We start from the raw sequence: 26247 nt of genomic DNA, 5'->3' as shown, positions 1-26247 counted from the left end.
AAGGATACCAAGGAAACTAAGTCACCAATCAGCAGCTAGCTCCCAGTAGTGTACTGCAGCTCCTGAGCCTACCTGGGAATGCTTTTCAACCAAGGATACCAAAAGAATGAAGCAAATTAGAAAATAGAAGTAAATTGGAAAGTTGTTTAAAACTGAATGCTTTGTCTGAATCATTAACGTTTAATTTTGACTTAAATGTGCCTTTAACTCTGAAAATTGTAGTTTTTTTTATGTCACTGCCCCATAGATGTTAAGGAGCATTTTTCAGAACCCTGAAATTCTACATAGTGAGCGCTTAAAGGAGCAAGAAACTCTTTGAGATTGTATTACATAAAGTTTAATTTTGTGTAGTAAAAAAGTTTGATAGACTTTCTAATTTGTTTTTCCCTTTTCCTATAATTTAACTAGAAAAATTGTGTGTTTTTCAATTACTATAAAATAATGGGTGCAGCCATGTTAAAACCTAAGTTTCAGTATCTAATCACCTTTGTTAAAGGGACAGTCTACCATAGAATTGTTATTGTTTTAAAAGATAGATAATCCCTTTATTACCCATTCCCCAGTTTTGCAAAACCAACACAGTTATATTAATACACATTTTACCTCTGTGATTACCTTGTATCTAGGAACCTCCAGCCCCCTGATGATCACATGACTGTGACTGTTTATTATCTATTGTCTTAAATTTAGCATTGTTTTGTGCTAAATCTTAAATAACCCCCTGTGCCTGAACACAGTGTTATCTATATGGCCCACATGCACTTTCTGACTTTTTGTGTTGAAAAGAGATTTAAAAAGCATGTGATTAGAGGCAGCCCTCAAAGGCTTAGAAATTAGCATATGAGCCTACCTTTGTTTAGTTTAAACTAAGAATACCAAGAGAAAAAAGAAAATTTGTAAATTGGAAAGTTGCTTAAAATTAAAAGTCCTATCTGAATAATGAAAGTTTAATTTATACTAGACTGTCCCTTTAAGGACAATCAAGGACAGATGACGTTTGCAAACAATGGCTATGTAGGGTATAGCAATGCTAAAGGGACTTCAAACCCTGATAGGTGAAATTACTTTAACTTTGATATATTCCACACAGCCCACTTTAGGCCAGATTACAAGTGGAGAATTATTTAACGCTCCCGCTCGAGTGTTAACTCCCCTAGAAGTAAGCTGTTTGCACACGTTGGGTAGTGCTCGTATTACAAGTTGAAAGTAAACTGTTTTCGCTTGCACTCTAACCTGCATAAACAAGCATAAAAAGCAGAACTGGTAGTACTTTGGTACAATATATACCTATACCTATATATATATATATATATATATATATACATGATTATATATAGGTATAGACATATATATATATATATATATATATATATATATATATATATAAATATCTATTTTAAAATACTTAAAATATATTCTGCTATGTACAGAACATTGAAATGTGAAATATGTACAGTATATACACAGTATAACACTTTATTAAAAATGAATATTGCATAAATATGCTTTTTCATGTTTTCATCTACATGCACTTATGTACAGTCATGGCCAAAAATATTGGCACCCCTGCATTTTTGTCAGATAATGCACCACTTCGCCAAGAACATTGTTGTAATTACAAATGTTTAGGCATTCTCATGTTTATTTCTTTTGTTTGTATGGATATGACACATTCCACGCAAAACTCCAAAAATGGACTGGACAAAATTATTGGCACCCTCAATTTAATATTTGGTAGCACACCCCTTGGAAAAAATAACTGAAATCAATCGCTTCCTGTAACCATCTATGAGTTTCTTACACGTCTCTACTGGAATTTTGGACCACTCTTCTTTCGCCAACTGCTCCAGGTCTCTCAGATTGGAAGGGTTCCTTTTCCCAACTGCTGTTTTGAAATATCTCCACAGGTGCTCTATGGGATTGATATCTGGACTCATTGCTGGCCAGTTCAGTACTCTCCAGTGCTTAAACCTTTTCTGGGTGCTTTTTGACGTGTGCTTTGGGTCATTGTCCTGCTGTAAGACCCATAACCTCTGATGGAGACCCAACTTTATGACAATGCACCCTACATTGCACCTCATAATTATTTGATTGTCTTCAGATTTCATAATGCCATGAACACAGTCAAGACATCTAGTGTCTGAAGCAGCAAAGCAACCCCAAAACATCAGTGAACCTCCACCATGTTTGACTGTAGGGACTGTATTCTTTTCTTTAAAAGCCTCATTTCTTTTTCTGAAAACAGTAGAATGATGGGCTTTACCATTTACCATTTAAATTTGTTTTGTCTGTCCACAGCACATTCTCCCAAAAGGATTTTGGCTTCCTCAGGTAAGTTTTTGAAAACTTCATGTTTCTGTATCAGCAGTGGGGTCCTCCTGGGTCTCCTACTATAGCGTCCCTTTTCATTCAGATGGCGACATATAGTGCAAGCTGACACATTTGTACCCTGTGCCTGAAGTTCAGGTTGAATTTGTCTGGAAATTGATCAAGGTTCTTTATCCAACATTTGAACAATCCTTGGCTGCAATCTTTGATCAAATTTTCTCTTTTGTCCACGTCCAGAGAGATTAGCTACAGTGCCATGGGTGGTAAACTTCTTGACAATGCTGCACACAGTGGACATAGGAACATTAAGATCTCTGGAGATGGACTTGTAGCCTTGAGATTGTCCATGTTTTTTCACAATGTTTGTTCTCAAATCCTCAGACAATTCTTTGCTGCTCTTTCTCTTCTCCATGCTCAGTGTGGTACACAGAGACACACAACAGCAAGGTTGAGTAAATGTTTCACCATTTTAACTGGTTACCGGTGTGATTTCTATATTCTCAGCACCTGTTAATTGATACAGGTGAGTTTAATTACAAATTACAGGAGCATCACAAACTTGAAATGCAATTATTTCTTACATTTTTGAGAAGGTGCCAATCATATTGTCCAGTCCATTTTTGGAGTTTTTCGTGGAATGTGTCAGATTTGGCTTTTTTTCTTCACTTTTTTGTGTCATACCAATACAAACAAAATAAATAAACATGAGAATTCCTAAACATTTGTAATTGCAACAATTTTCTGGGCGAAGTGGTGCATTATATGACAGAATTGGAGGGTGCCAATATTTTTGGCCATGACTATATATGTCAACATATGTTTTTATGTGTTTACATGTGTATATATGTATTTACAGACATATATACACATATAAACACATAAATACATATATACACATATAAACACATAAATACACATACACACATATAAATACATAAATACATATGTACACATATAAACACATAAATACATATATACACATATAAATACATAAATACATATATACACATATAAATACATATATACACATATAAACACATAAATACATATATACACATATAAACACATAAATACATATATACACATAAATACATATATACACATATAAATACATAAATACATATATACAAACACTCTGCTAATCCGCATCTCCAGACCATATGAAAAAGAAAAAAGTATATATCAAATTGTTAAAAGTTGAAAAATACAGCTTTATTTGGTACAAAAAATGTTAAAATCAGTTGCATGTAAAAACATGAAAGAAAAAAAAACAAAAGGGAAAATCAGCTACAGTCCTGTAACTGACATAGAGCAACAGCAGCCAAACATGTTTCGGGCCTAGTGTCAGCCCTTGTTCACTGGCAATAAATACATATATACACATATAAATACATATATACACATATAAATACATAAATACATATATACACATATAAATACATAAATACATATATACACATAAATACATAAATACATATATACACATATAAACACATAAATACATATATATACAGATAAACACATAAATACATATATACACATATAAATACATAAATACATATATACACATATAAATACATAAATACATATATACACATATAAATACATAAATACATATTCACATACATATACATACTTATTTATATATGTATATGTATGTATCTCAATGTTAAAGCCCTTTGATCATATCTTTGAGCCCTTATAATGTTTTTTGTACAATATATTTTTTTTTTATTACATGGTGTTACTGTGAGTGTAACTGTGCTTTTAAATGTATTTTTCATGTGTTTTGTAACACTTTTATGTTTTGTGAAACAGTTAATGGAATAGTCAAGTCAAAATTAAACTTTCATGATTCAGATAGAGCAGCAATTTTAAGAAACTTTCTAATTTACTCCTATTATCAAATTTTCTTTGCTCTTTTGGTATCTTTATTTGAATGTAAGCTTAGAAGTCGGCCCATTTTTGGTTCAGCACCTGGGTAGTGCTTGCTGATTGGTGGCTACATTTAGACAACAATCAGAAAGTGCTACCCAGGTGCTGAACCAAAAATGGGCCAGCTCTTATTCTTACATCCTTGCTTTTTCAAATAAAGATACTAAGAGAACAAAGAGAATTTGATAATAAGAGTAAATTAGAAAGTTGCTTAAAATTTCTGCTCTAGCTGAATCATGAAAGTTTAATTCTTACTAGACTATTCCTTTAACTCTGAGGTCATGCGTTAACTTTCATTGCGCTCAAGAGATCGCCTTAAAACTTTTAATCCAGCATTTATTGTTATACCGTTTAATGTTTCTATACTCAGTGCACAAACTCATTTATAGCTGCCTGCTATTGGCCAAAGCAGGGAAGAAAAGATAAACATGCACAAGAGACTTTCAATGTTTTGAAGACAATTCTTTTGTATGCAAATCACATGTAATACAGTAATAGTTTCCATACCAGAAATCTTAAAAGTGCTGAGACACTTCACACAAGTATAAGAAAACACGTTCTGCACTAACAATCCTCAAAGAAAACAATAAAAGATGTAGCATATCTATATAATGCCAACTGTCAGTGAGTAATAGTGGAATATTCTCACCAAGCTTGTGTCCAATATATGCCACAAATGTATCACAGTAATCCGTGTTTCTCAGTTCTACCCTAAAGCACCACTAACAGCAATTTGTAACAGTACAGGCCATAGATATAGGGGTCAAGATACCACCCTGTGGGAATACGATGAACTAGTCTGGCGGATGACCTTGGCTTTTGTACAATCGCATGTACATCCTTATATGCTGTTTTAAATCCTTGTTCCTGTAAGTGCAATATTGTTTGTGCACTTTATGTGTAATTGTAAATGAACACACTTGAATCGTGGTTGCGCTCTTGTTTTTTTATTGTTTTTCATGCTGAGACACTTGCAATATGCCCTGAAGCATATTCTTCTTTGTATAGTCTTATTAACCGTTATGTATGAACCTACATAAAGCTAGATTACAAGTGGAGCGCTATTTATCGCTCCCGTTCACACACTAACTTTGCTAGAAGTAAGCTTTTTGCACGCGTTAAAAGTAAAAAGCTTTCAAACAAGCGATAACTCGACAGGCGCAAAAAGCCAAACTTGGAATATCACGACTGCATTAACGTATTCCTCCATAGACTTCAATGGACTGTGAAAAGTATATGTATGTATCTCTCTATTTTAAAGCATTTCACAGTCCTTTTTTTTTTTCTAACACCTGAGACCTCATATCTTTGAGCCCTTATAACTTATTATTGCAATTTTAAAAAATATTTTTTGTTAGATAGTGTAATTATGAGTTTAGTAAGACATTTTGCAGTCAGTGCTCTGTATGGCTATACATACAATTATGATACAATCCAAGGCGAGTCCCATAGACATCTCCAATAAATTAATATCCCATAACAAATTGCAGCCTTGACACCTTTGTCTTATATATACCGTAGAGGGTAACGGGTATACTAGCCAAAATCTCACTGCACTCTTTCAGGAGCGTATGTAGCAAACTGACAGATTGCATTATGGTTTGAATTTACACCTGTTATGATCTTACTATTAGGATAGTTCGAACTTAAAATGTTAATAGGCACGGCTGGATGTCTACACAAAATGAATTGGGCATACATTGGTTTTTACAAAATTCACAAAAATGTTATATACTGAATATAAATTTGTAGAGAGTATATGTAAATCTGTCAGTATTTTGTCGGATATTACAATAATAAGCCCAAAAGTAATTTTGTACATATCCAAATGTGCTTCAAAGTCAACGAATTGTATAAGATAGAATATAGTTCAATCCTAATGGATAGTAAGATTTTTATACGTGATAAAATGCGATGTAAGGGTGCAAACGAAATTAAGTACAAGATTCTATAAGTATTAGCTATTATATTTAGCAAACTTGCATATTGTGATATAGTTGGAGTATATGAGGCCCATTTATCAAGCTCTGTATGGCGCTTGTGGGCCCGTGTTTCTGGCGAGTTTTCAGACTCGCCAGAAACAGCAGTTATGAAGCAGCGATCTAAAGATCGCTGCTCCATAACCCTGTCCGCCTGCTCTGAACAGGCGGACAGGAATCGCCAGAATTCAACCCGATCGAGTACAATCGGGTTGATTGACACCTCCCTGCTGGCGGCCGATTGTCCTCGAATCTCCAGGGGGTGGTGTTGCACCAGCAGCTCTTGTGAGCTGCTGGAGCAATGCTGAATACGGAGAGCGTATTGCTCTCCGCATTCAGCGAGGTCTTGCGGACCTGATCCGACCTGTCGGATCAGGTCCGCAAGACCGTTGTTAAATAGGCCTCTATATCTGATTGGATATTGAAAGGGAAGTGTGAACGAAAAATGTTAAAAGGCGCAGCTGGATGTTTACAAAAAATAAAATGGCCAAAAATTAGATTTAATTCTTAACTTTAAAAAGTAAAACTAATATTGTAACCTTTTTATATATTTGTAAAGGTTATATGAAAGTATGGCATTATTATGCCGCCTATTATAATATAAGGCCCAGGATTAATTTTACTGACATCTAAGCTTGTGCTTTAAAGATCAAATGTATCATATACGTTATATATATAGCTGTTTATAAACCTGTCCATATATGAGCAATGATGGCTTTATATGATATATCTGACCCTAAAGATCGTATGTTTACAGAGATACTGTCTAAAAGGATTCAAATGTTTAGCTACCCATAACATGCTATGTTTAACCAATGAGCGTTTAAAATCTAAAGTTATAAGATGTTATGTGTCCATGTTGTATATGATATTGCAGAGAGGAATGAGTTAAGTGGGAGTGTGCATCTAACAACCTGAGTGATATAAACTACAGATGTTAGGGCAGAAGGCATGGTCTATGATTACGGCACAACCGTTTAGCCGAAACGCGTAAGGCCGCTGTTTGTTTTGCACAATATATTTTTTGATATGCTTTATTAAAGTCAACAAAGAGGATTATTTTACAGCAAGAGGATCGCCTATTTTCATTTTTTTATGTAATTATGAGTGTAACTGTACTTTTAAATGTATTTTTAATTTTTTTGTGTGCAAATTTTTAGTTTAGCATAACAGTTAATTAATCAGAGCTCTGAAGTTACGCTATCGCGACGCCCTTTAATGCAATTGCGCTCGAGTGAACGTGATTACTTTCAACTTGTAAAAAGCACGCTACTTCTAACCATGTGCAAAGAGCCGCAATAAAACCCTTTCATATAGGTGGTGAGAGTCCACACATTTACATTTACATTTAAAGCGGCAGTACTGGTGTTCTATGTTATAAAAAATGATAAATATAAATTGCTCACTACAAAGGAACCAGTATTTATGTTATATTCTGTCACAGAATATTTCTTAAAAATTATAATTTTATTTCTGTGGCTGTCAAACTGTATATCACAGATATAACTCTTTGTTATTTAAAATAACCCCCACTGCGTTCAATGAATAAATGAGATGTTATTTAATGAAGTGATTTCAGTGACACTTTAAAATATATAGAGTTATTTGGTTATTAACTAGTCTACCACTATTATTGCAATGACTTTGATTGCTGCTTAACAGCTAAGCCGTGGTCTATAAGGTGTCTACAAATAAACACCCCTAAAACAAATGATGCACATTTTATCTGATTCTACTGCATTTATATAACTTGCTAATTTATCTGATCACAGTTTTAGTTTTATTTATATGGCTTACGTGTATTTTGTCTCTTGGTGTTGTAATGAGATTTCTACTGCCTGTGATAAGAGGCAGTCCTCAAAGGCTTAAAAATTAGCGTATGAGCCTACCTATGTTTGGTTTAATCTAGGACAGTTGGTTAAAATTAAAAGTCCTATCTGAATAATGTAATTTTCATTTATCCTAGAATGTCCCTTTAACAGTGGCTACTGTGGTTATCTGATCTTTCCCAAATAAGCGCAATTTTATTTGTGCAATCTGCAGCTTAAGTTTTTTTTGGCATCTGCTGTGATTGTACATAGTGGATGTTTTTAATTGTTTATAGTGTTCTGAGAGTGTTGCATTCCAGTGAATGTCAGAATATGTGTCGCATTTTAAGTTAATTGTGGTTGTTTGAAATTTGTGTCAGCAGCTAATGTTTCGTTTTGTGTAAGACAAGAACGATTGGTTTTCACTGTTTGTTTGTTATGTTTTTCTCTTTTGTGACTACGTGTGGAAGCGTTCTGTATGGACAGCATATTGAATAGTGAAGTGTATATAACATTCTAACATTCTATTTTCGAATGTTCGTTTTTGAATTTTTCAATAAAATTCGAAAATATTCGTTTGAATAATAGAATGTTTAGCTATGTATTCATTCAATTTCGAAATGTAATATTCGAATTTGAATGTGACATTCAAATTCGAAATAGTATTTCTAGTCTACAACTGTGTTTAATAAATGTAATATTCAAATTTGAATGCTACATTCGAATTTGAAATAGTATTTCTAGTCTAGTACTGTGTTTTAAATGTAATATTCGAATTTGAAATAGTATTTCTAGTCTAATACTGTGTTTTTTAAATGTAATATTCGAATTCGAATGTGACATTCGAATTCGAATGTCACATTCGAATTCGAATGTGACATTCGAAAACTGTAAATAACATTCGAAAATCGAATTTTTAAGAATATTCATTCTTATCAACATTCTACTATGTGAATCAAATTTCTACAATAACATTCGTTCTAACATTCGAATTCGAATATAAACACATTCGCCCATCCCTAGCGGGTAGGGTCAGGCCAGCCATCTCACCAGCAGATTACAGACTGTGTCACTGACTCACTATATACAGTACTGGTGGGTTAAACAGTGTCCCTATATAAAGTAATAGGCGGTCAGACCATCTCACAGACTGTGGGCACAGGGTACCTCCTTTTGCAGACGTAATCTGATTCACATTTTTTTCTGTGTTAAATGTAAAAAAGATATGTTTCAAATTCACTTTTTTTTTTGGTGGGGTGGGGTGGGGCTTCTTAGATTCTTGCACCTAGGCCCTGTGGTTTCTAGTTATGCCTCTGATTATGTATTTACCCTGCTGATATCTTGCCTTTATCTATGTGATGTTCAAACCTTGCAAATACCTGTTTTAATTCCTAAATTTATAATTTCACTAATGGTTTAACCACAGCCTCCCCCTGAATTCTATTGTCTGTTATTTTTAACTTATCTCACCCTGAATCAAATTTGCCCAATTGGCCTTTGACTGTCTTTGATCAGGTCATTACCTAATTTATTGCATTCAGCTGAATGCTCTGGCCTATACATTTATCACTGCTATGGAGAAAGCAATGCAGGGGTTATCAATATAGGTTAGATAGCAATAGTGTAAGATCATCTGTTCACATCTCTTCAGTGAACATTTATAAGTGAGGCACAACGAATTATACAAGAATGCAACAAGGATTGGACAAGGGATAAGGCAAGTTCTGTTTTTATACTGAGTTTTATACACTGTCTGACTATTTTGTAAAAATGCTTAATACAATATCTTTATATTCCTTTTTGCCACCTTTTGTCTGTTTAACAAACTACTTTGCTCAATTACTCCTTACCCCTCACCACCTGCATTGCTCATTAGCCCATCTGTCTTAATCTCACCTTACTTTTGTATTCATGAATTTCACACATTCCTAAAGACTCTCTCTCCCCCTTGCAACTCATCACAAAATACACTACTGCAAATCCGCATCTCATGTCACTCTCCCTCTTGCTTATACTAGCTGCTGGTGACATCTCCCCTAATCCTGGTCCCCCACAACTTCCTTGCCCTGCACACCCATGTGTGCCCTTCAATAGACTTCAAAAACAAAACTCTGGTAACCTTTATCTTATTCCTCTTGCATCTAAAGCCACCACCCCCTTCACTTTTGCACTATGGAACTCTCGCTCTGTTTGCAACAAACTCACTTCTATCCATAACCTCTTTATCTCCCGCTCTCTCAATCTTCTGGCTCTCACAGAAACCTGGCTCTCTCCTTCAGACACTGCTTCCTCTGCTGCACTGTCACATGGGGGTCTCCACTTCAGCCACACTTCTAGGTCTGACAATAGACAAGGAGATGGTGTTGATATTTTACTTTCCTCTTGTTGCACCTTTCAACAAATACATCCCTTCTCTTCCCTCACATTTTCTTCATTCGAAACACACATGATTTGCTTATTCTCTCCCCTCTCTATACGCGTTGCAGTCATATACCGCCCCCCTGGATCTGCAACCCTATTTCTAGATCACTTTGCTTTCCTCAGATACCCCTGCCCTCATTCTCGGTGACTTCAACCTCCCTGTTGATAATCCCACTGCCTCCTCTGCAAAACAACTTCTGCAACTCACTTCCTCTTTCGGCCTGTCACAATGGACTGACTCTCCCACTCACAAAGATGGTCACTCCCTTGATCTGATTTTCAGTTATCGATGCATCTCAAACTTCACAAACTCACCTTTTCCTCTTTCTGACCACCACCTCCTCACTTTTACCATCACCTCCATCCCTACAACTCTTGCCTCAAAGCTTCTTGAAAAGCTAGTATATGCACGTCTATCCCATTTCCTTACATTAAACTCCCTCCTTGACCCACTGCAATCTGGATTTTGCCCCTTCACTCAACAGAGAGAGCAATTGTTAAGGTTACCAATGACCTACTTACAGCAAAATCAAAAGGCCACTTCTCTCTACTTATCCTCCTTGATCTGTCTGCAGCCTTTGATACTGTCGACCACCCTCTTTTGCTCCAAACCCTCCAATCCTTCGGCATCTGTGACATAGCTCTCTATTGGTTCTCATCCTATCTGTCTAACCGTACCTTTAGTGTAGCCTTCTCTGGGGTATCCTCTGCTCCATTACCTCTTTCTGTTGGGGTACCGCAAGGCTCTGTCCTCGGTCCCCTTCTCTTCTCATCTCACTAGGTTCCTTAATAAAGTCCCACGGTTTCATTATCATTTGTATGCCAAAGATACCCAAATCTACCTCTCTGCACCAGAATTATCTCCTTCCTTGCTAACCTGTGTCACTAACTGTCTCTCTCATATCTCATCTTGGATGTCCTCTCACTACCTCAAGCTAAATCTCTCCAAAACTGAGCTCCTTATTTTCCCCCTGCTTCCAAAATCTCCACCCCCCATGTCTCTATAACTGTTGACAACTCCATCATTACCCCAACCTCACATGCCCGATGTCTTGGGGTCACACTTAACTCAGATCTTTCTTTCACTCCTCACATTCAGTTCTTGGCTAAAGCCTGGCGACTTCAACATTAAAAACATCACTAAAATTAGACATTTCCTTACACAAGATGCAACAAAGATTTTAATCCACTCTCTCATACTTTCCCGCCTCGACTACTGCAAATCTATCCTCACTGGTCTCCCTAGCTGCCACCTAGCTCCTTTACAATCCATAATGAATGCCTCTGCCAGGCTCATCTTCCTTACACGTCGCTCTTCTTCTGCCACACCTCTCTGCCAATCCCTTTACTGGCTTCCTCTTGCCTCCAGGATTAAACATCAAATTCTCACTCTGACACACAAAGCCCTAAATTGCACTGCTCCTCCCTACATCTCAGACCTTGTCTCAAGATACTCTCCCTCCTGTCCCCTTTGCTCCGCTCATGATCTCCTACTCTTCTCCTCTCGTTGCCTTCTCACATTCCCGTCTACAAGATTATTCAAGACTGGCTCCCATCATATGGAACTCTCTGCCTCGCTCCACAAGAATCTCCCCTAGTTTTAAAAGCTTCAAGTGCTCCCTGAAGACTCTACTATTCAGGGATGCTTACAACCTACACTAACCTTCCTATCTCCACTGCTATCCCCTAAAACCCCATAGCATGTAAGCCTATGAGCCCAGCTGTTTGTAGTTCACCTTCATAAGATCCGATTACAACAGTGAAACTCTCGGCAGGACCCTCTACCCATTTGATATCTGTAATCGTTTTTATATACCACCCATGTTCATAGCGCTGTGGAACCTGTTGGCGCTCTACAAATACATGATGATGATGATGATACTTAAGATGGCGGTGACAATTGTGAGGGGGGTCAGGGAGGGATCAAGGGGTTTGATGTGTTCGGTGGGAAGCTAATCTCTACACTAAAACTAAAATGAACCCTTCAAGCTACCTAATTAACCCATTAACTGCTGGGCATAATACAAGTGTGGTGTGCAGCGACATTTAGCAGCCTTCTAATTACCAAAAAGCAATGCTAAAGCTGTATATGTCTACTATTTCTGATCAAAGGGGATCCCAGAGAAGCATTTACAGCAATTTGTACCATGATTGCACTAACTGTTTGTAAATAATTTAAGTGAGAAACCTAAAATTGTGAAAAAAGTTAACGATTTTTTTTATTTGTTCGCATTTGGCGGTGAAAAGGTGGCATGAAATATATAAAAATTGGCCTAGATCAATACTTTGGGTTGTCTATTACACTACACTAAAGCTAAAATTAACCCTACAAGCTCACTACAAGCTACCTAATTAACCCCTTCACTGCTGGGCATAATACAAGTGTGGTGCGCAGCGGCATTTAGCAGCCTTCTAATTACCAAAAAGCAACGCCAGAGCCATATATGTCAGCTATTTCTGAACAAAGGGGATCCCAGAGAAGCATTTATAACCATTTGTGCCATAATTGCACAAGATGTTTCTAAATAATTTCAGTGAGAAACCTAAAGTTTGTGAAAAAGTTTGTGAAAAAATGAACGATTTTTTTTTTATTTGATCGCATTTGGAGGTAATATGGTGGCATGAAATATACTAAATTGGGCCTAGATCAATACTTTGGGTTGTCTACTAAAAAGAAATAAAAAAAAATACATGTTAAGGGTTTCTCAGGAATTCCTGACAGATATCAGTGTTACAATATAACTATCGCTAATTTTGAAGAAAAAAATATGGTTTGGAAATAGCAAAGTGCTACTTGTACTTATTGCCAAATAACTGGAAAAAAAACCAAAGAACATTTAAACATTGGGTATTTCTAAACTCAGGACAAAATTTAGAAACTATTTAGCATAGGTGTTTTTTGGTGGTTGTAGATGTGTAACAGATTTTGGGGGTCAAAGTAAAAGTGTGTTTTTTTTCCATTTTTTCATCATATTTTATAAAAAAATTTTATAGCAAATTATAATATATGATGAAAATAATGGTATCTTTAGAAAGTCCATTTAATGGCGAGAAAAACGGTATCTAATATGTGTGGGTACAGTAAATGAGTAAGAGGAAAATTACAGCTAAACACAAAAATGTAAAAATAGCCCTGGTCCCAAACGGTAAGACAATTAAAAAATGGTCTGGTCACTAAGGAGTTAAGCTACCTGTATCCATTAGCAGTTCATAAAAGGGGCATTTAACTCCACTTGCTATTGTGTAAAAATTTTGCTTTGTTCCACACTCCCTAGCAGAGTCAAAAGGCAAAATCTCTAGGGACTGAGGGACAATCACACTTTTTACACAAAAGAATGAGGTGTTTAATGTGCTTGGTCTGTTGCTACTAATACGCAATGACATACCACATCACGTTTTGTAATAAAGAGATGTCCTTCTGAAATCTACTAGAGTAGAATTCTGCCTGCATTTTAGAAATATATCATCAATATATCTGCAATAAAAGGTTTATTTGCATCTCTTGAGTTTGCAAACATTATTAGGATACAGGTGCAGATCACACAGGCACTGGTAGCTCAGAGTGAAAGTAACACCCGCCTGAAACAGATTTGACTGTGCTGAATCATTTCCAGTCTTGCTAAATCCAAACCCCTTAGGGTGCAAACTATAGAGCATCTGCCTTTGTGGGGAGAGATAGCTGTTTCCCTGCCCCGCTATGGTGTTTTATTAATGTTTATATTGCCCATTTCCTCCAATTTAATTCTGAAAATCGTGATTTTCCATGAGAATTGTAATTGCATACTCTAGACTTCACAAGTCAACCATTGTTTGATCTCATTTATATCTGTCCTTAATTAACCCCGGCAGAGGAGATAAGATAAGACTTTCAAATGGGTATGGCTGGTGAATAGATAGTGGGTATGCAGAGAATCATCTGGAGTTCTAAAGGACCCACCCAAGGAAATTATTTGCCAAGACAACAAGTATTGCAGTAATTAATACTTTGTTTATTAATGACAAAACAAGAGAACAAAAAACTGCTGCTTCTTTAAATTCAATTAAGAAAACAGAATCAATACTGCCTGGATTATAAAAAACGGATCCCTTTTAAATTGCTATAATAATAATAATGATGATAGTAATGTTTCTCTAAACACTGCAGTCAAACAAATAAAAAAGATACAATATAAATTATCCACTTCATTCGAATCAATAATATATTACTAAGAACATATTATGCTATTTGTAACCAGTGCCATTAGATTATTTCATAGAATCTAAACGGGGAATACACAAACAAACGAGGTAAGAACCGCCTCTATTATAGTAAGTGTAAAGTAATTGTGATTAATTATATTGTTGCTCTCGTTAGGTGATATTATGCTCATATTTATTCAGCGCCATACAAAAGAGCAGAGACACAAACAAGCAATGCAGTCTGAAATGATCCTTTGACGGGTACCTGACTGCTGAATTTGTGCACTAACAGCACCAAGCAGGAATTTGCAGCAGGTGAAAAGTTTTGTGTAAAGAGCCGGTGAGCCCTATTGAAAGGCATCAGCTGAAAACACACAGCAGAGCCTAGTACATACTTTGGAGGAGCCAGGAGGCTCCATTAGCCAGGAGGGTCAGAGGAATGAGTGTGAGCTAGCGGGGTAAGCATAAGTGATGAATCGTGTGCAATCCAGCATCTTTGTTTAGCTATTCAAGAGACTCCCCCTCTTTGCTTCATTATCAAGAACATTTCAATCATGCTTGTTTGTGTCTCTGCTCGTTTGTATGGAGCTGAATAAAAATGAGCACAATATCACCTAAAGAGAGCAACAATATAAGGATTCAAAATCATCTCATACTTACTATAATAGAGGAGGTTCTTACCTTGTATGTTTCATTTGTTTAGAGAAATGTTACTATCATTATTATTATCATAGCAATTTAAATGGATCCCTTTTTTATAATCCAGGCAGTATTGATTCTATTTTCTTAATTGAATTTAAAGAAGCAGCAGTTTTTTGTTCTCTTGTGTTGTCATTAATAAACAAAGTATTAATTACTGCAATACTTGTTGTCTTGGCAAATAATTTCTCTTGGTGGGTCCTTTAGAACTCCAGATGATACTCTAGTATAGCAAATGTATTTTTGCAAACCATCGCCTAGATTATGAGTTTTGTCGGTAAAGACCTGCGGTGCTAACGAGCCTTTTTTTCTCAGCGCACCCTTAAGCCAACGCTGGTATTACGAGTTTTCTGAATGGCTGCGTTAGCCTCAGAAAAGTGATTGTTGAGCCAAATTTAGCTCCACTTCAACCCGCAATACCAGCGTTGCTTACGGTAGCGGTAAGCTGGAAAAACGTGCTCGTGCACGATTTCCCCATAGGATACAATGGGGCTGAGCTGGCTGAAAAAAAACCTAACACCTGCAAAAAAGCAGCGTCCAGCTTCTAACACAGCCCCATTGTTTCCTATGGGGAAACACTTTCTAAGTCTACACCTAACACCCTAACATGAACCCCGAGTCTAAACACCCCTAACCTAAGACTTATTAACCCCTAATCTGCTGCACCCGCTATCGCTGACACCTACATTATATTATTAACCCCAAATCTGCCACTCCGGACACCGCCGCCACCTACATTATAGCTATTAACCCCTAATCTGCTGTCCCTAACATCGCCGACACCTACATTATATTTATTAACCCCTAATCTGTCCCCCCCCAACGTCGCCGCCACCTATCTACACTTATTAACCCCTAATCTGCCGACCGGACATCGCCGCCACTATAATAAATGTATTAACCCCTAAACCGCCGCACTCCCGCCTCACAAACACTATAATACATTTTATTAACCCTTAATCTGCCCTCCCTAACATCGACGCCACCTACCTACAATTATTAACCCCTAATCTGCCGCCCCCAACGTCGCCGCTACTATAATAAAGTTATTAACCCCTAAACCTAAGTCTAACCCTAACACCCCCCTAACTTAAATATAATTTAAATAAAACAAACTAAAATTACTATCATTAAATAAATTAATCCTAATTAAAACTAAATACTTACCTATAAAATAAACCCTAATATAGCTACAATATAACTAATAGTTACATTGTAGCTATTTTAGGATTAATATTTATTTTACAGGCAACTTTGTATTTATTTTAACTAGGTACAATAGCTATTAAATAGTTAATAACTATTTAATAGCTACCTAGTTAAAATAATTACAAAATTACCTGTAAAATAAATCCTAACCTAAATTACAATTACACCTAACACTACACTATCAACAAATTAATTAAATAAATTAACTACAATGATCTAAATTAAATTACAATTAAATTAAGTAAGTTATAGTACAAAAACAAACAAACACTACATTACAAAAATTAAAAAAATATTACAAGAATTTTAATCTAATTACACCTAATCTAAGCCCCCTAATAAAATAAAAAAGCCCCCCAAAATAATAAAATTCCCTACCCTAAACTAAATTACAAATTAATCAGCTCTTTTACCATCCCTTAAAAGGGCTTTTTGTGGGGCATTACCCCAAAGTAATCAGCTCTTTTACCAGTAAAAAAAAATACAATCCCCCCCAACATTACAACCCACCACCCACACACCCCTACTCTAAAACCCACCCGATCCCCCCTTAAAAAACCTAACACTACCCCCTTGAAGATCACCCTACCTTGAGCCGTCTTCAGCCAGCCGGCCACCGATGGGACAGAAGAGGACATCCGGACCGGCAGAAGTCTTCATCCTATCCGGACAGAAGAGGACATCCGGACCGGCAGACATCTTCATCAAGGCGGCATCTTCTATCTTCATCCTTCCGGAGCGGAGCCATCTTCTATCCATCCGACGCGGAGCCATCCTCTTCTTCCGATGTCCTAAGGTCGAATGAAGGTTCCTTTAAATGACGTCATCCAAGATGGCGTCCCTCGAATTCTGATTGGCTGATAGGATTCTATCAGCCAATCGGAATTAAGGTAGGAAAAAATCCGATTGGTTGATTTAATCAGCCAATCGGATTGAAGTTCAATCTGATTGGATGAGCCAATAGAATTTACCTAGCATTCTATTAGCTCATCCAATCGGATTGAACTTCAATCCGATTGGCTGATTCAATCAGCCAATCTGATTTTTCCTACTTTAATTTCGTTTGGCTGATAGAATCCTATCAGCCAATCAGAATTCGAGGGACGCCATCTTGGATTTAAAGGAACCTTCATTTGGCCTTAGGACATCGGAAGAAGAGGATGGCTCTGCATCGGATGGATAGAAGATGGCTCCGCTCCGGAAGGATGAAGATAGAAGATGCCGCCTGGATGAAGATGTCTGCCGGTCCGGATGTCCTCTTCTGCCCGGATAGGATGAAGACTTCTGCCGATCCGGATGTCCTCTTCTGCCCCATCAGATGACCAGTGGTGCCCGACTGGGTGAACACGGCTCAAGGTAGGATGATCTTCAATGGGGTAGTGTTAGGTTTTTTTAATGGGGGATCAGGTGGGTTTTAGAGTAAGGTTGTGTGGGTGGTGGGTTGTAATGTTGGGGGGGGTATTGTATTTGTTTTTTTACAGGTAAAAGAGCTGATTACTTTGGGGCAATGCCACGCAAAAAGCCCTTTTAAGGGCTGGTAAAAGATCTGATTACTTTGTAATTTAGTTTAGGGTAGGGAATTTTATTATTTTGGGGGGCTTTTTTATTTTATTAGGGGGTTTAGATTACGTGTAATTAGATTAAAATTCTTGTAATTTTTTTTATTTTTTGTAATGTAGTGTTTGTTTGTTTTTGTCCTATAGTTTAGTTTATTTAATTGTATTTTAGTTTAGATCATTGTACTTAATTTATTGATAGTGTAGTGTTAGGTGTAATTGTAACTTAGGTTAGGATTTATTTTACAGGTCATTTTGTAATTATTTTAGCTAGGTAGCTATTAAATAGTTATTAACTATTTAATAGCTATTGTACCTAGTTAAAATAAATACAAAGTTGCCTGTAAAATAAATATTAATCCTAAAATAGCTACAATGTAACTATTAATTATATTGTAGCTATATTAGGGTTTATTTTATAGGTAAGTATTTAGTTTTAAATAGGAATAATTTATTTAATTATAGTAAATTTATTTCGTTTTATTTAAATTATATTTAACTTAGGGGGGGTTAGGGTTAGACTTAGGTTTAGGGTTTAATAACTTTATTATAGTGTAGCAGCGACGTTGGGGGCGGCAGAGTAGGGGTTAATAATTGTATGTAGGTGGTGGCGACGTTGGGGGGGCAGATTAGGGGTTAATAAAATTTATTATAGTGTTTGCGAGGCGGGAGTGCAGCGGTTTAGGGGTTAATACATTTATTATAGTGGCGATGTCCGGTTTGCAGATTAGGAGTTAATAAGTGTAGTTAGGTTGCGGCGATGTTGGGGGGGGCAGATTAGGGGTTAATAAATATAATATAGGTTGCGGCGATGTTGGGGGCAGCAGATTAGGGGTTCATAGGGATAATACTACAAAGCACAATAATTAAACAGCGCTAACTGCCAGGGGTGATTCAAAATTGCTATGATGTGACAAAATAAACACCAAAAGGATAAATAACAATAAGAATTAGAATAAAAATTAATACTTAATGAAAGCAATAAATAAATATAATATATAAAAAAATATAAATTAACGTGTGTTAATTAGGAATCACTAATAGTTATTATACAAATTCCTAAAGATAAGACAAGGAGCAAAAAACACAATAGGTGCAAATAAGTACAACTGTGTAATGATTATTATATACGAGACCTGTTGCTGCAAAAATGACCAAAGGTGTCCTGCATGCCTCCTGAAGTAAAGTAGAATCCCAAATCTCTGAAACAGATAAGCGCAAACAGACTCAAGTGTAGATAGATACAACAAACACACCCCACTTTCTGAATTGTACTTACAAAATTGTAATTTATTCAGGCGGTTTGTTAAAATAACATATGATCTCCACGGCAGTTAAAACATAAATCTTTACAAATGAACATGAAAGTTTCTGAGCCAAAAGTGTCCGTTTTGAGTTAATGTCCGTTATAGTGACTTCAAATAAAAAAAAAACGCTTGTATTGGAGAGCGTCAATGTAGAAGCCGGTAACGTCACTGGAACAAAGTACGGTTCCTCGTGTAGTCCTTCCGGAGTGGAGCCATCTTCTATCCATCCGACGCGGAGCCATCCTCTTCTTCCGATGTCCTAAGGTCGAATGAAGGTTCCTTTAAATGACGTCATCCAAGATGGCGTCCCTCGAATTCTGATTGGCTGATAGGATTCTATCAGCCAATCGGAATTAAGGTAGGAAAAAATCCGATTGGTTGATTTAATCAGCCAATCGGATTGAAGTTCAATCTGATTGGATGAGCCAATAGAATTTACCTAGCATTCTATTAGCTCATCCAATCGGATTGAACTTCAATCCGATTGGCTGATTCAATCAACCAATCTGATTTTTCCTACTTTAATTTCGTTTGGCTGATAGAATCCTATCAGCCAATCAGAATTCGAGGGACGCCATCTTGGATTTAAAGGAACCTTCATTTGGCCTTAGGACATCGGAAGAAGAGGATGGCTCTGCATCGGATGGATAGAAGATGGCTCCGCTCCGGAAGGATGAAGATAGAAGATGCCGCCTGGATGAAGATGTCTGCCAGTCCGGATGTCCTCTTCTGCCCGGATAGGATGAAGACTTCTGCCGATCCGGATGTCCTCTTCTGCCCCATCAGATGACCAGTGGTGCCCGACTGGGTGAACACGGCTCAAGGTAGGATGATCTTCAATGGGGTAGTGTTAGGTTTTTTTAATGGGGGATCAGGTGGGTTTTAGAGTAAGGTTGTGTGGGTGGTGGGTTGTAATGTTGGGGGGGGTATTGTATTTGTTTTTTACAGGTAAAAGAGCTGATTACTTTGGGGCAATGCCACGCAAAAAGCCCTTTTAAGGGCTGGTAAAAGATCTGATTACTTTGTAATTTAGTTTAGGGTAGGGAATTTTATTATTTTGGGGGGCTTTTTTATTTTATTAGGGGGTTTAGATTACGTGTAATTAGATTAAAATTCTTGTAATTTTTTTTATTTTTTGTAATGTAGTGTTTGTTTGTTTTTGTCCTATAGTTTAGTTTATTTAATTGTATTTTAGTTTAGATCATTGTACTTAATTTATTGATAGTGTAGTGTTAGGTGTAATTGTAACTTAGGTTAGGATTTATTTTACAGGTCATTTTGTAATTATTTTAGCTAGGTAGCTATTAAATAGTTATTAACTATTTAATAGCTATTGTACCTAGTTAAAATAAATACAAAGTTGCCTGTAAAATAAATATTAATCCTAAAATAGCTACAATGTAACTATTAATTATATTGTAGCTATATTAGGGTTTATTTTATAGGTAAGTATTTAGTTTTAAATAGGAATAATTTATTTAATTATAGTAAATTTATTTCGTTTTATTTAAATTATATTTAACTTAGGGGGGGTTAGGGTTAGACTTAGGTTTAGGGTTTAATAACTTTATTATAGTGTAGCAGCGACGTTGGGGGCGGCAGAGTAGGGGTTAATAATTGTATGTAGGTGGTGGCGACGTTGGGGGGGCAGATTAGGGGTTAATAAAATTTATTATAGTGTTTGCGAGGCGGGAGTGCAGCGGTTTAGGGGTTAATACATTTATTATAGTGGCGATGTCCGGTTTGCAGATTAGGAGTTAATAAGTGTAGTTAGGTTGCGGCGATGTTGGGGGGGCAGATTAGGGGTTAATAAATATAATATAGGTTGCGGCGATGTTGGGGGCAGCAGATTAGGGGTTCATAGGTATAATACTACAAAGCACAATAATTAAACAGCGCTAACTGCCAGGGGTGATTCAAAATTGCTATGATGTGACAAAATAAACACCAAAAGGATAAATAACAATAAGAATTAGAATAAAAATTAATACTTAATGAAAGCAATAAATAAATATAATATATAAAAAAATATAAATTAACGTGTGTTAATTAGGAATCACTAATAGTTATTATACAAATTCCTAAAGATAAGACAAGGAGCAAAAAACACAATAGGTGCAAATAAGTACAACTGTGTAATGATTATTATATACGAGACCTGTTGCTGCAAAAATGACCGAAGGTGTCCTGCATGCCTCCTGAAGTAAAGTAGAATCCCAAATCTCTGAAACAGATAAGCGCAAACAGACTCAAGTGTAGATAGATACAACAAACACACCCCACTTTCTGAATTGTACTTACAAAATTGTAATTTATTCAGGCGGTTTGTTAAAATAACATATGATCTCCACGGCAGTTAAAACATAAATCTTTACAAATGAACATGAAAGTTTCTGAGCCAAAAGTGTCCGTTTTGAGTTAATGTCCGTTATAGTGACTTCAAATAAAAAAAAAACGCTTGTATTGGAGAGCGTCAATGTAGAAGCCGGTAACGTCACTGGAACAAAGTATGGATCCTCGTGTAGTCCAAAAGCCTCAACGCGTTTCAACCGCCACCGTGCGGTCTTTCTCAAGAGGTAAGTGACGTTACCGGCTTCTACATTGACGCTCTCCAATACAAGCGTTTTTTTTTTATTTGAAGTCACTATAACGGACATTAACTCAAAACGGACACTTTTGGCTCAGAAACTTTCATGTTCATTTGTAAAGATTTATGTTTTAACTGCCGTGGAGATCATATGTTATTTTAACAAACCGCCTGAATAAATTACAATTTTGTAAGTACAATTCAGAAAGTGGGGTGTGTTTGTTGTATCTATCTACACTTGAGTCTGTTTGCGCTTATCTGTTTCAGAGATTTGGGGTTCATAGGGATAATGTAGGTGGCGGCGATGTCCGGTCGGCAGATTAGGGGTTAAATCATTTTATTATAGTGTTTGCGATGTGGGGGGGGGGCTCGGTTTAGGGGTTCATAGGTAGTTTATGGGTGTTAGTGTACTTTGTAGCACTGTAGTTAAGAGCTTTATGTTCCGGCGTTAGCCGTTAGCCCATAAAACTCTTAACTACTGACTTTTTTATGCGGTTGGAGTCTTGGAGGTAGAGGCTGTACCGCTCACTTCTTCCAAGACTCATAATACCAGCGTTAGGCAAATCCCATTAAAAAGATAGGATACGCAATTGATGTAAGGGGATTTGCGGTAGCCTCAAGTCGCGGAAGAAAAGTGAGCGGTAGACCTGTACCTGCCAAACTCGTAATACCAGCGTTAGATAAAAAGCAGCGTTAGGACCTCTCAACGCTGCTTTTTAAGGCTAACGCAGAACTCGTAATCTCGCCGCATGTTTTGAGTGCTGAAATCCCTTGCTTAACTGATCTTTAAAATATAAGACCAGGTCTTTTTCTGACAAATATTGTTCTATTTTTAACTTGAGGTTCTGCACCATACCCCATTCTTTATAAAGAATAAAACTGAGCTTGACTGCCCTGTTCTTTTGTACTTTGGTACATCTATTATTCTAAAATCCTTAATATTTTTTATATTAACATTTAGGTGCATTTAATAAGAATACTTTCACTTTATTTTTATTATTATATTATTACTATTATTTTATTTTATCAAAATTCACAAAACCTAAATGTTAAAAAAAAACCCCACTATATTGGGCATCCTCAGTCTAAATAAAATCATAAAAGCGTCTGACAGCAGTGCATAATGGTAAACAACAAAGAACCACAATGTAAATGGTGTGACCGTATAACTTTCAATCAACTTCTTGATATGACTTTTTAGCAGAGTTTTCTGTTGTTGCTTAGTCCAGTAATGAATGTCCAAATGTCACTAACGAACCGGATCCCAAGGGTTAACCCTCTCTGGTAATGACTAGCAGTGGCCACACATCAGTCTGTTCATACATAGCAGCAAGTAGATTTATCCAGCTAAATATCTAAAGGTTGGGCACTTTAGGGTTAATGACCTGCGCTATAAGGTTTTCATTATATATCTTGGATAACAGAGGTATGATGCATCACATTTTTAACAACAAGGTTTATCCAGTGTACCCATAACAATTACTGAAATTTGAGAAAGTCTTTAAAACATTTAAATTTACAATATTTTTTTTTTACAAATTCCAATGTCCTTGTCAGCTGATTGATCCCAGATAACGAGTATGTTAGCTTCATGCTTTTCATGGCCAGGAGAGAAGAATCAAGAGAATGAATCATATGGGAGAAAATAAATGAGGGAAGAAAGAATACATAGATACAAAGTGTGTGAGAAATAAAACATAATACAGTGAATATAAAAGAATGACTGAAGCTTTAAAGAGAGATAGAAAGGCAAAGAGCAGCTGACAGTAAAGTTCTGGGGTAATAGTGAATCAAATTAATATGCAGTAACAGTCAGATACCTGAGGGGTAAGTAGTCAAAAAGTTAGATAGGCAAAGAGATAAACAGGATAGATAAATAGACATATATAAAGATAGACAAGCAGAAGGATGAATATGGTCACATAGACAGACACAAGAGATAGATAGATAAATAGATGATAGATAATAGATGAATACATGATAGATAGATACATAGATAGATAGATAAATAGATAGATAGATAGATAGATAGATAAAAAAAAGAAACTTTGGAGCAAACAATAGTATAATTAGATTGTTCTATAGCTAGTTACCACCCTAGGAGCAGTCTCTTTTTGCTCAACATGTGCCTTTAACAGAGAAAAATTTTCCAGAGATAGATAGCGATAGATAGATATAGATAAATAGATAGATATAAATAGACTCATGCAGATAGATAGATAGAGGATGGATAGACAGACAAATGCAGATAGGAAGACAGTATAAACCCTCAGATGTATAGACAGATGGTATGTTATATTCTCACTCTCTGATTGCACTTTCTCTGTATTACAGGTATAATGGACTCTCTCAATGTCACTATGGTACTATGGGCTTTTGTATTTATCCTTCCTGTCATTGTAACCACGGCCCTTTGCATCAGTTGCAGAAAGAGGACGCCCAGTAAGTATATTAATATTGTGCCATTTTTATATCTACACTTCATTATATATTGATATCTAGACCGCTTATAGAGGAGAAAAGCAAACATAACTGTTAAGCTTACCTTTATTTACCTCTAACACGTTTTGCTCTTTGGTTAGTGCAGCTAGTCAATTACCGTATAGATTATAATATTGCACTACTCAGGCTATACCTCCTCTGATTGGCTGCACCAACTAAAGCTTTGGATTAAAATAAAAACAAAGTGTGAAACGGGTTTGACTTTAATGTAAGATTTACTGATGTTTGTGGTGACACTAAATAAACATAACTGCCACCTATTTGGTTAAAAGTGTATAGAATTTGCAGTTAATGAAATTACCAAGGATTAATGAATTAAGGCTAAATTGGTTTTACTTTTTTGTTTTATTATTTTTATTGTGATTCAATGTAAGGCACAAAAACAACACATACCATGGAACTCTATATAGAGAAATTGTTGCTATACATACAACCAAAAGAAGTTAAACACGGTATACATAGCATGTTCATTAGCCATTTTACAAAAATAATACATAACACTATATTTACCAGTCGGATTTTATGCCTACTAAAGGGACTATGAGGCCACTCTTGTGTCTCTCAATACTAATAAAAAAAATGCCAAGTTATAGTAGACAAGTCCAGTACAGTAGGAGACCACTCTTGGATCTCAAATGACGAATCTCTCTTTTCTTATTTTATAGTGAACATAGAGAAGCTCTGTTTGAGTATTTAAACTATGTGTAATCAGTTATGGTGTAGAAACAAACTAATCTAGTAAAGCTCTTAGGGTATTGGGGGTATTATCGGATAAACATCTCAGGATAGCTCGCTGATTCCCAAATATCAAGTAAAATTATTTAGGTAGCCGCTTAATAAAATGATAGAAAGGGGGGATTATTAGCTAATATTCTAAATAACCATATAGTCAAAGTTACCTCTTGATATAAATCTGAGTAAATAGATAAAGTTAAGCAAGGACCTTTATATAATATGAGAGAGTTATAGATAGTGTATGGTCTATAAAGGCTCTGCTGCCTTGGCCGCCGGCAGCCCTCTATTAGATAGCGTGGAGTAGCCATTACTATATTATTATTATTATTATTATTATTATTATACAGATATGTTGTGTATAAGAATTGTATCTCCCATCCTAGAGGTGAGGGTGACTGTGATGAGAGTGCGAAGTGACGTCACCGGATGGGGGCGTGGCTTAAGTCCGTTATTGTCTATGTTGCAGTTAACTAAGTGAGATGTATTGTACCAGGTGTATACTTTCATGCTCTGCAATAAAATAGCGTTGTACCTTCTATACTGTGTCCTGCATCTCATGACAGTGACCTTTATGGATGGTTAGTATCTCCATTATGACATGCTCTGATCACTAAATGTATGCTACTAGTCTGCTATAGTTAACTCCAACCCCCAAATAACACTAATAAAGATTATATATCCTATTTTAGTGTCTTTAGCAGGTATAATAGCATAGATTACATATATATATATATATATATATATATATATATATATATATATATATGTATATATAAATAGATAGATAGATATAGGAGTACCAGTGATAATATACATGTCCTATGGAAATCTTAACAAGGGTTAAAACATTTTACTTATATGTCAAACTATTAGATGCATATGGGAACACTTATCGACTTAAAAAATAAAATAAAAAAAATTGAACCTGTTGGGTTATGAGCCATATTCATTAAGCATGGCAGTATTAAACAATATAGCTGTCTCAAAAAGGGATTAGCCTAT

At 36.1% G+C, this 26247-nt stretch overlaps 1 protein-coding gene across 1 annotated transcript in view; it reads left to right on the top strand.

Moving 5' to 3' along the window:
• The window catches only part of LAT (linker for activation of T cells), a 100805-nt gene that overhangs the window by 20380 nt on the left and 54178 nt on the right, over positions 1–26247 (top strand). Inside the window, exon 2 of the mRNA XM_053695154.1 lies at positions 24343–24450. Within this exon, the coding sequence (XP_053551129.1) occupies positions 24343–24450 (108 nt within the window). The remainder of the gene's footprint in view (positions 1–24342; positions 24451–26247) is intronic.

Source organism: Bombina bombina, chromosome 11 (genome assembly GCF_027579735.1).
Source record: "Bombina bombina isolate aBomBom1 chromosome 11, aBomBom1.pri, whole genome shotgun sequence".
Classification (NCBI taxonomy): domain Eukaryota; kingdom Metazoa; phylum Chordata; class Amphibia; order Anura; family Bombinatoridae; genus Bombina; species Bombina bombina.
Note: the sequence above shows the minus strand (reverse complement) of the source record. Positions and strands in the feature narration are given on the sequence as shown.